This window comes from Lipotes vexillifer, unplaced genomic scaffold (genome assembly GCF_000442215.2).
Source record: "Lipotes vexillifer unplaced genomic scaffold, Lipotes_vexillifer_v1.1 scaffold196, whole genome shotgun sequence".
Lineage (NCBI taxonomy): Eukaryota > Metazoa > Chordata > Mammalia > Artiodactyla > Lipotidae > Lipotes > Lipotes vexillifer.
In genome coordinates this window covers 820,898-831,524 of record NW_006775077.1, presented here as the reverse complement: position 1 = coordinate 831,524, position 10,627 = coordinate 820,898, and the positions used below count along the sequence as shown (strand labels likewise).

Here is a 10,627-nt window from a genome sequence, read left to right as displayed (position 1 = left end):
CTCCGCGGCACGTGGGATCTTCCCGGACCGGGGCACGAACCCGCGTCGCCTGCATCGGCAGGCGGACTCCCAACCACTGTGCCACCAGGGAAGCACAAGTGACTGTTTTTGATATCAGAAAATGAAGAGGAAAGACTTTGTTTGGAACTCAGAATGGAATTCTGAATCGGCAGATTCACGTGATTCCGGCATCCAGCGTCCGGTAGAACTTGTGTGGGCCTGACTGGAGTAGCCCCTTTGTGGCTGAGATACTGTACAGCCTGTTAATCAGATCATTGTTTGACCTGGGTTTTTGTTTGTTTTTTCCCCAGTGTTTTTGATTCATTCACTGAATTCATTGTTCATTTTTCTCTTTGAAAGAGAAATTGTTGGCCTTGATGATAATATGCCAGGTATGCTTTGTACACGTAAAAGTAATATTAACAAGAATAATGATTTTGCAGAAAACCATCATGGCCACGTGCCTCGTGGTCCAGGTTCTGCAGCCTGTGGCCCACTGGTCAGTGAGCCGCGCACGGCCTGGCAGGTTGCAGGACGGTCCCGTCTCTCCCACATGTGTGTGTAACACTGAAAGCAGTCTGTCAAGGCACTGCCTCATCTCATGCAGTTCTTGTTTTGAACACCTCAGCTCATCGCAGAATTTGAATTGGGAGAGTTTAGCTTTGAAACGTGGCATCTTTTGTATCGTTCAGACTTTGAAAACTACTTGTTCCCTGCAGGCTCCTCTAGTCTGTGAAAGCGCTTAGAGATAAGGGCACGTGGGTTTTCTTTCAGATTATTTGTAGTGTTTAACTCTCAACTGGATTGCCGCCACGACTTCAAAGTGAAACAGTTTAAAATGAAAACTGTCACTGAATAAATCGCACCTCGCGTGCCCGCGGTGTTTGACAGCAGCTGACGCTGCGGACTGTTGTCCATTTTTTGAAGATTTGAGCTTGCCCAGCAGCTCCGGCAGCACCAGCAGGCCTGCCCGATAGACGACGGCGCCGTGGACCAGCAGGGCATGCACGTGCCCACCCAGGTGCAGGTGGAGATTGAGAACGCCGCGCTGCAGCCGACCGCTGAGGCCGTGGCCGACAACCCCGGGGCTGTGCTGGACCTGGGCCCTCCCGCCGGCGTGGAGGCGGGGCTCGGCCAGCAGATGGCGGGTCAGCCTTTGGAAGCAGATGAAGGTGAGCGGTTCAGGGCTTTTAACTCTCAGGAGTTTTGCAGCCCTTCGTACTCCAGCCCCCGCTGGCCCTCTCATCTCTGACCTTTTAAAGCGCAGTTTGTGCCGTGTGTCTGAGCGTGAGAGAGTCTGCGGTGCATTTAGAATGGTAGAAATGGGACCTTCCGATACGTGCTGCTTGTCACCCACTTTCACCCCTGAGCCTACCGCGAGAGAGTCTTTGGTTTCCACTGAGTGCCCACCTGCGTGATCATGCGTGTCCTGGTGCGTGCCTCCCGGACTTCCCAGCGGAGGCCGTGGACTGGGTGCCGCTGGCTGCGGGAGCTGAGGCCCCTTGGCCAGCGCGCTGCCTCCTGCGGGGAGGTCTCGCCGCAGAAAGAGGCCGGCTCACCGGGGGAACAGTGAGCTCAGTGACAAGAGTCGGCTCAGGCTTCCGGCCTCCTGCGGGCCTGACAAATGGTTGGCCGGTCAGCTTGCTGTTTACTTTATGGGCGTCCCAAGAAGTATTTGGTCTGTGAGCAGGGTTTTGTACTTTTTAGCCAACATATGTAAGTTTGTACCCTCTGTATGAATTGTCTTCCTACTGTCTTTTCCAAACAAGGAGGCTGCTTTTTGGAAACTCACTGAAGCATCCTTTTGGACAGGTTGGTAGATGTGAAGCAGCTTCCGGGTTTACGAATTTTCCGCCCTCGTCTGTGCTTCTTGTCTTCAGACAGGCTTGTGGTCCCGCAGCACACTCTGGAAGGGCACGTGGGCCAGTACGAGGAGCAGGCTCCCCCGCCGCAGCCCTTCGAGCCAGCGGGTCTGTCACAGGGTCAGTGGTGGGCCTTACCCGGGGCTCTCCAGTGAGCTGCGCCTGGTTGGGGTTAACTTTACAGCAAGCTTGAGTGTTTCCTTTAGTGCTCTTCTGAAATTTATGACCAGTTATCGAGCCAGATAACGTCTTGCGTGGGTAGCGTGTGCGTGAGTGTACACATGCACACACACGCTATTTTGTAGTCTGTTCAGATTTTCCAGAAAGGGACTTTAATGACCATTCTACACCTGGTCTCTAGCCAAGGAAAGGTAATTGAGTAGAAATTGGGACTTATTTGTGGCTGGTGTGTCAGCCTGCCCTGCAAGGATGGGAGCTGAGCGTAGCCTCTTGCCTGTGAGCAGATCACTTTAGAGCCTGCTGATAAAAACTAATAATCCTGATTCCCGTTCAGAAAGTAGACATGTTCCTTTAAATACCTTTATTTGTAAAACCAACCTTTTTTGGTTTTGTGTGTGTGTGTGTAACTTTAGTATTTTTTGTAGAACTCATGTCTTCTAATTTATTTCAGGTTTTACAGTGACTGATACATACAATCAACAGACTCAGTTTCCACCCGTCCAACAGTTACAAGATTCTAGCACACTGGAGTCTCAAGCCCTGTCCACGAGCTTCCATCAGCAGAACTTACTTCCGGTTCCTAGCTCTGATACGATTAGTGTAGTGAGTATTGCAGAAGTCTCATCATTGAGCAGATTCTGTCTTATTCTTCCCTGTAATTATTTAAAATTTGCTTACTTAAGAGGGCATGCTAACTTGTTGCAACTTTAAGATTGCTGCATCACCTGTGAAAACCTCAGTGTTTATCATATAGGGCTTCTATTCCCTTAAAACATTTTTGTTTTAAGATTTCATTCCCATGATGTGGCTTTACCTTTTCGGTTAAAAGTCAGGAAAGTCAGGAGAATGTAACTGACCAGTAACATCTGAAGGATGTCTCCTTGCTTTAGCGAGAAAACCAAAGCATTTTAATATGTGGAATCTTAAAGAAACATGTTAGAATGAAAATATAATGAAGGCTGACATACTAAAGATACATATTTAAATGCATCATTTAAAATTTCCATCTCTTAGTCAAGTTGGAGGCATTTAAGTTTTTGTTTTGGTATTGATTTTGCCATTCTTGGAAATCTTTCAGTAGTGGTGAAAATGATTGGCAAATCAATTGTTTTCTCTCTCTCTCTCTTTTTTTTTTCCCTTTTTTTTTTTTGCGGTACGCGGGCCTCTCACTGTCGTGGCCTCTCCCATTGCGGAGCACAGGCTCCGGACACGTAGGCTCAGCGGCCATGGCTCATGGGCCTAGCCGCTCCGCGGCATGTGGGATCTTCCCAGACCGGGGCACGAACCCGTGTCCCCTGCATCGGCAGGCGGACTCTCAACCACTGCGCCACCAGGGAAGCCCTCTATCTCTTTTCTTTAATATTTACTTTTTTAATTTTTGGGGGGGCTGCGTTGGGTCCTCGTTGCTGCGCGCAGGCTTTCTCTGGTTGTGGCGAGCGGGGGCTACTCTTGGTTGCGGTGGCGGGCTTCTCATGGCGGTGGCTTCTCTTGTTGCAGAGCACGGGCTCTAGGCGCGTGGGCTTCAGTAGTTGTGGCACACAGGGCTTAGTTGCTCCGCGGCATGTGCGATCTTCCCAGACCAAGGCTCGAACCCGTGTCCCCTGCGTTTGCAGGCAGAATTTTTAACCACTGCTCCACCAGGGAAATCCTTACTTTCTCTCTTTAAAAGCCCCTGTGGGTAACTTTTGCCAAGTGGAGGACCTGGACCCTCCGATGAAATTTTCAGAGCACGTTTTCCCAGCTCGAAGCTGCGTAATTGACAGTAGGCGCTGAATCTGGGTGGTGGGGGGCATGTCTCTCTGTGGCCTGCCTTCACTCGGCCCTCTGAGCAAGACTGCACACCCGCTCACTCGTGGCTTTTCGGGGCGGGTCCTGGAAGCCAGGGGAAACGCGTGCACGCAGGCAGGTTCTCCACTGTTCTGGCCTCTCCTGCGCCTGTCCCCCACGTCCTGAAGGTCAGCCTGCGCTCTGTCTGCTGAACATGGGTGTTTCCTGCAGATCTTTGCCCAGTCCCTGGGCTGTACCACCTGTGGCCAGAAGGTGTCGAGTTAAGGGGCTGCTGTCTCCAGGCCTGCTGCTTCTGGGCTGGGAACATGCTTTCTCCCCCTGTGATTTTGTGACAAGCGAGGGGACTTAGTATTTTAAGAAGGCAGGGCGTTTTGTTCACTCTCAGTAAGAGTAGAGCAGATGAAAGAGTAGTCTCTTAATAGACATAAAAAATATGGAACGATTGGGCTTCCCTGGTGGCGCAGTGGTTGAGAGTCCGCCTGCCGATGCAGGGGACGTGGGTTCGTGGCCCGGTCCGGGAAGATCCCACATGCTGCAAAGCGGCTGGGCCTGTGAGCTATGGCTGCTGAGCCTGCACGTCCGGAGCCTGTCAGAACGGTGAGAGGCCTGCGTACCACCAAAAATTTAATTTTTGGGGGGGCTGCGTTGGGTCCTCGTTGCTGCGCGCAGGCTTTCTCTGGTTGTGGCGAGCGGGGGCTACTCTTGGTTGCGGTGGCGGGCTTCTCATGGCGGTGGCTTCTCTTGTTGCAGAGCACGGGCTCTAGGCGCGTGGGCTTCAGTAGTTGTGGCACACAGGGCTTAGTTGCTCCGCGGCATGTGCGATCTTCCCAGACCAAGGCTCGAACCCGTGTCCCCTGCGTTTGCAGGCAGAATTTTTAACCACTGCTCCACCAGGGAAATCCTTACTTTCTCTCTTTAAAAGCCCCTGTGGGTAACTTTTGCCAAGTGGAGGACCTGGACCCTCCGATGAAATTTTCAGAGCACGTTTTCCCAGCTCGAAGCTGCGTAATTGACAGTAGGCGCTGAATCTGGGTGGTGGGGGGCATGTCTCTCTGTGGCCTGCCTTCACTCGGCCCTCTGAGCAAGACTGCACACCCGCTCACTCGTGGCTTTTCGGGGCGGGTCCTGGAAGCCAGGGGAAACGCGTGCACGCAGGCAGGTTCTCCACTGTTCTGGCCTCTCCTGCGCCTGTCCCCCACGTCCTGAAGGTCAGCCTGCGCTCTGTCTGCTGAACATGGGTGTTTCCTGCAGATCTTTGCCCAGTCCCTGGGCTGTACCACCTGTGGCCAGAAGGTGTCGAGTTAAGGGGCTGCTGTCTCCAGGCCTGCTGCTTCTGGGCTGGGAACATGCTTTCTCCCCCTGTGATTTTGTGACAAGCGAGGGGACTTAGTATTTTAAGAAGGCAGGGCGTTTTGTTCACTCTCAGTAAGAGTAGAGCAGATGAAAGAGTAGTCTCTTAATAGACATAAAAAATATGGAACGATTGGGCTTCCCTGGTGGCGCAGTGGTTGAGAGTCCGCCTGCCGATGCAGGGGACGTGGGTTCGTGGCCCGGTCCGGGAAGATCCCACATGCTGCAAAGCGGCTGGGCCTGTGAGCTATGGCTGCTGAGCCTGCACGTCCGGAGCCTGTCAGAACGGTGAGAGGCCTGCGTACCCAAAAAAAAAAAAAAAAAAAAAAAGGAAAGATTAAAGCAAGTTAATGGAAAATAAAATAAGTATTTCTTCATTAAAATTGGTATAGATGATTTTTGTTATTAATTTGGCCCAAATGATTGCAACGACCTAATTGGGGTGTCTCCCTTTTAAATCCACATTTATGAGTGTTCTTATCCTTACTTGTTAGGTGTTTGTATTCATTCATAGATGTTCAAGCAGTCTGCTCTGTGCTTCTGCTATGTTTTAGACAAGTCGTTTGATTCAGGAGTCATCCCAGCAGGAGCTGGAGCTGCAGGCACCACGTCCGCCGTTCCTGGACGACAGCGAGGAGCAGAGCCGGCGCTCCTACAGGTACGCACGCTCCTCCGGGTGCGCACGCTCCTCCGGGTGCACGCGCTCAGACTGCAGCCCGTCCTGCTGTGCCCAGTGCCCACCTGCACCGTTCCTGCAGCTTCACAAAAGCTCTGGGAAACAGGGCCTGTCGTCACCCCCATTTTATAAAGAAAGTATCTGAGACAAAAGAGACTCACTTGCTAAAGCTTCTACAGCTAATAAGTGACATGGGCAGGGTTTGGATGCAGCAGCCTGTACCCGTAAACTACTCTCCTGTAGCTTCCTGTCCCCACTCTAGGCCGCTGTTACCGTGTTTTCAGAAATAACTTGAATTTATATCGTGCCTTTTTGTCCACGGCTCTTTGTGTGTTTTATATATAACCTCCTGATACTTAAGTCACACTTCCATTTATTCAACAAGTATTTGTTTGTTAATGTTTACTTTGGGATTTTGCATGGGTATTTTTAAGTGAGATTAGTGTGATATTTTCTTGTGATTCCTTTGCGACATCTGCTTGGGCCTTCCTGGACGTCTGGCCATTCATTCATTCCCCATTTGTTCATTCAACATTTATTAAGAACTTGCTGCTGTGTGCCGAGCTGTGTGCTCTGTGTACCTTCCTGTCACGGATTAAAACCTGGAAATGGAAAAAATAGGGAAATAAGATGGAATAAGCTTTAAATAAAATTTAAAAAAATTTTTTAATAATATGTGAATAGGAATTTTGAAATTTATAGTTGTTTCATCCTTAATTTTAATATATTTCATAACAACTGAGAGGAAAATAACACTACATATTTATATATTATTCAAAATAGCTCTAGTAGCATCTGTTTGGTAAAGTATTTTATCAACTAAAGAGTATACGAACTGACATTTCCAAGTGTCTATAGACTCAGAGGTCATTCTGACCCTAATGCAGCGGAAGGGTTCGCAGTGTCTTATGACTTGGTAAAGAAAATAGCACGTAATAAATTGTTGAAAGGAATAGTTTGTAGTTAATCAAATTTTATTTCTCCTGGAGAATTGCTATAGGTTTTACTAACTTTGAAAGGATAAATATGTTTAAGGGACAATCTGAGCAGAATTTGGTCTAACAAGCTTTTCTTGCTAGTATTTCACAGTGTTTTAAGTGTCGGAGAGCAACCTGGTTTCTGCAACACTTATGCCTGGTTGTTTACTGATTGTTGGTGAAGAGCGTTTGCTTTTCTTCCCTTCTCAGGTGTTGCATTTGTGATCATGCTGTGAATTAACGTGGTCTGTGTTGTGTGTATAGATGTGACTATTGCAACAAAGGCTTTAAGAAATCCAGCCACTTGAAGCAGCACGTGCGGTCACACACCGGGGAGAAGCCCTACAAGTGCAAGCTCTGTGGACGTGGCTTCGTTTCCTCTGGGGTCCTCAAGTCCCACGAGAAGACACACACAGGTCATTGTCTGCCTCGCACTGGACGTAAACACGTGGAAAACCATACGTGATTCTAGAGCATATGAATTCTAGCGCACTTTCATCACACCCCTCAGGGCCCCCCAGCCCCAGGCAACCACTGCCCTGTTTCCTGTCTGTGTGGATTTGCCTGTTGCGGGCTCTTCCTGTAAAGGGAACCATACGACACGGTGCCTTTTGTCACTGGTTTCCCTCACTCAGCACGCGTTCAAGGTCCACCCACGTTGTGGCATGTGTCACACTTGTTTATATAGCCAAAGAGTAGCCCACTGTGTGGAGAGACCACGTTCTGCTTGTCCGCTCATCAGCTCTCGGACAGCTGAGGTGTGGCCGTTCTTTGGCTATCAGGAATAATCTTGCTGTGAACGTTTTGTGCGTTTCTGTGTGGATGCAAGTTTTCGCTTCTCTGTTTAGGAGTGGACTTGCTTGGTCATACGATAACTGTTTAAACCTTGGGGTTTACCAAACCAGAGTGGCCGCACCATTTTCCTTGTCCACCAGCAATGATTTCACATCTTGTCAGGGCTTAGTATGATCTGTCTGCTTCATTATGACCGCCCATCTTCTTAAAATAATCTCTTCTTGAAAGAACCTCAATTCCTAAAAATTGGAGACCACAGCAAGTACATGCTCTTCGGTTTTGCAGCTTGTTGAGCGCGTCTTTGCTTTGATTGCGTACGGTTTTCAGGTAACGAACGTGTTCTGACCCCGTCTCTGCTGTCGCAGGAGAAAAGGCGTTCAGCTGCAGCGTCTGCAACGCTTCCTTCACAACCAACGGCAGCCTCACCAGGCACACGGCCACGCACATGAGCATGAAGCCCTACAAGTGTCCGTTTTGCGAGCAGGGCTTCCGAACCACAGTTCATTGTAAAAAGCACATGAAGAGGCACCAGACGGTCCCCTCGGCTGGGTCGGCACCGGGAGAGGCAGAAGGAGGAGGTGTGGTCCCTTTGCTGATTCAGGTTTATCATCAGCCGGTGCTGAAACTTAGTGATTAACTCATTTCAGAGGTGATTTGTACCAGTATATTAACTTACTTCATTTTCTGATTATGAAAGCAGTCATAATTTGCTCTTTGAAGAAAGATTCAGGGAGGCACGAAGAGGAAAACTTCTTACCTCACTGGTCACCAGGCACCAAAATACCAGCATCCCCGCACAGGGCAGGCTGTCGCCCACGCATGCACGTGTGCACGCGTAGGTGGACCTGAATTCCCTAATAGGAACTCACGTTAAATGCAGTGTTGTCGTCCATGGGTGTTTATTACAGGCGAATTTGATATTAGTGAGCATGGATGTACATCAGTTCTAACAACTGCACGGAATTCCATTGTGTTTCATCACACAGTTTCCTGTTGCTGGATGCACAGTGGCTGCCCAGTGCTGTAGTGTAACAGGAAGAGCTGGCGGTCAGGGGGCTTTAACCCTCGACGCTGTGCTTATTCACCACGCACATTCTCATCTGATCGACACGAGATACCATGAAGCTAACTTAAACGGTAGACGAGCTAATGGGCCCAGTTCTCAGGAGGATTATTTTGTGCTTATACTTTTTGTACCTATGAGATGATTTCTTTTTAGCAAGTTCCAGAGTGAAATTACGGTGACAGAACGTGCACCTTGCATAGATTCTGACACAGGGCGCCAGTGCACAGCGTTTTAAATTTTTTAAACGACCTTGTTCCGTATGCAGTGTGAATTATGCTGTCGATAGTTTATACGGTGTCCTGCGGCCTGGGCTCCTGTCTGTGCTGCAGCCGGCACTGTGCACCTCACACCGTTGATGCTGGCAAGAGTGAGCGTGCCGAGATGGGGGTGCGACTTAGAGGGCCATCCGTCGGTTTTTAGTTCACTGTTTTGGCTCTGACCGCCGTCCGTTTTGCTATTTAGTGTCTCTACTGTTTTTTTAAAAAATTTTTTAGCCATCTGTGCAATAATAAAGTCCCCCTGTCCCCTGTCTCCAGCCAAACCTTTTTTTCCTTCTCGGTTACATTTTAACAGCAGCTTATTCTTTTTTTTTAATGGATGTAAATACATCCTTACATGTCACTGAGAGAATACTTAAACATACATATTTTTTTAAGTGTTTCTTTCCTTTCAGTAAGTCTTTTTAATTGGCGGCTGTTTGCTAGTTATCAGTTTGGTCTCTTCCTTCGGGCTGGTCATCTTCTTACGCTAATTCACTTTGTGCCCATGTTGATAAATGAACGTCTGTGTGTATGAGTCCTGTTGACTCGTGCGGACACTGACCCTTTCAGAGCCCACTGCTGGCCTGCTGGCAGGGCTGGTGGAGACCGTCAGCCACGGCATCTGCCCTTGGCAGTGACCCCTCCCCCAAGGCATGGCCTTTCCACCCTGACCAGCTTCTCAATAGACAGTGGTGGGGAAAAACCCTTTACCATCCCAAATATAGCCTCATTGAGTTGCTAATTTTAACCTTACATATTTAAGTTAAATGTTTAGTTTTAGTTGTTCTGTTACAACTTATTTTTTTATTAGGATTTGATCCTTTTTCCTTCATTTTGTTTAGAGATGGGTCTGGAGGAAGAGGAAGACAGTTCTGAAAGAAATGTGTCCCGAAAGGCTCGTCCCGAGGTCATCACCTTCACAGAGGAGGAGACGGCGCAGTTGGCCAAGATTCGGCCGCAGGAAAGTGCCACCGTCTCAGAGCAGGTGCTGGTGCAGTCGGCCGCCGAGAAGGACCGCATCAGCGAGATGAAGGACAGGCAGGCAGAGCTGGAGGCCGAGCCCAAGCATGCCAACTGCTGCTCCTACTGCCCCAAGAGCTTCAAGAAGCCCAGCGACCTGGTCAGGTGCGGTGCAGGCCCGCTGCCCTGCGGGTGGACGTGCGGTCTGTGCGCCCCTCTGCAACCTGTGCTGTGGTGTCTGAACCTGGTGCCTTTTGAGTGGCCCCTTCCTTTCCTGAGTTATGGTTTCAGGCCCGTGTGCGTTTTGAGGCTTCCTTGCAAGCTCATTGAGCACGTTAGTTAGAAGTTTGCTTGCTCTGTGGGTTGCTTGTGCTTATTTCTGTGTGACGGTGGTAGCAGTAAAAGAGAATTAAAAATCATTTCCTGAGGAAGATGCGGCGCTGAGCCCAGCCTTGTAGGCGCACAGAACAGCAGCGGGTTCCTGCCCGCCCCGCAGGGCGACCGCTCTGTATGGCGTGAGGCTCGATCACACGGGGAGGTAGCCCGAGCGCTGGGGGTGGAGTCCCTGTCAGCCACGAGGCGGTGATTGATGTGCGGTCTGGCAGAGTGGCGGCGGGCAGCTGAGACAGGCTCCAGGAAAGGCCGAAGTACAGCACTCTCTTAAAGCATTTGGAGGTTTTTCGTTTACGGGGGGGGGGGGGGGGGGGGGGGGG

General features: G+C 49.8%; 1 protein-coding gene across 1 annotated transcript in view; it reads left to right on the top strand.

Annotated features, from left to right (window-relative positions):
- The window catches only part of ZNF236 (zinc finger protein 236), a 93,513-nt gene that overhangs the window by 55,753 nt on the left and 27,133 nt on the right, over positions 1–10,627 (top strand). The window contains exons 15-21 of the mRNA XM_007449674.1: positions 928–1,172; positions 1,881–1,982; positions 2,494–2,645; positions 5,735–5,838; positions 7,098–7,249; positions 7,994–8,206; positions 9,797–10,079. Coding sequence (XP_007449736.1) covers positions 928–1,172; positions 1,881–1,982; positions 2,494–2,645; positions 5,735–5,838; positions 7,098–7,249; positions 7,994–8,206; positions 9,797–10,079 — 1,251 coding nt within the window. The remainder of the gene's footprint in view (positions 1–927; positions 1,173–1,880; positions 1,983–2,493; positions 2,646–5,734; positions 5,839–7,097; positions 7,250–7,993; positions 8,207–9,796; positions 10,080–10,627) is intronic.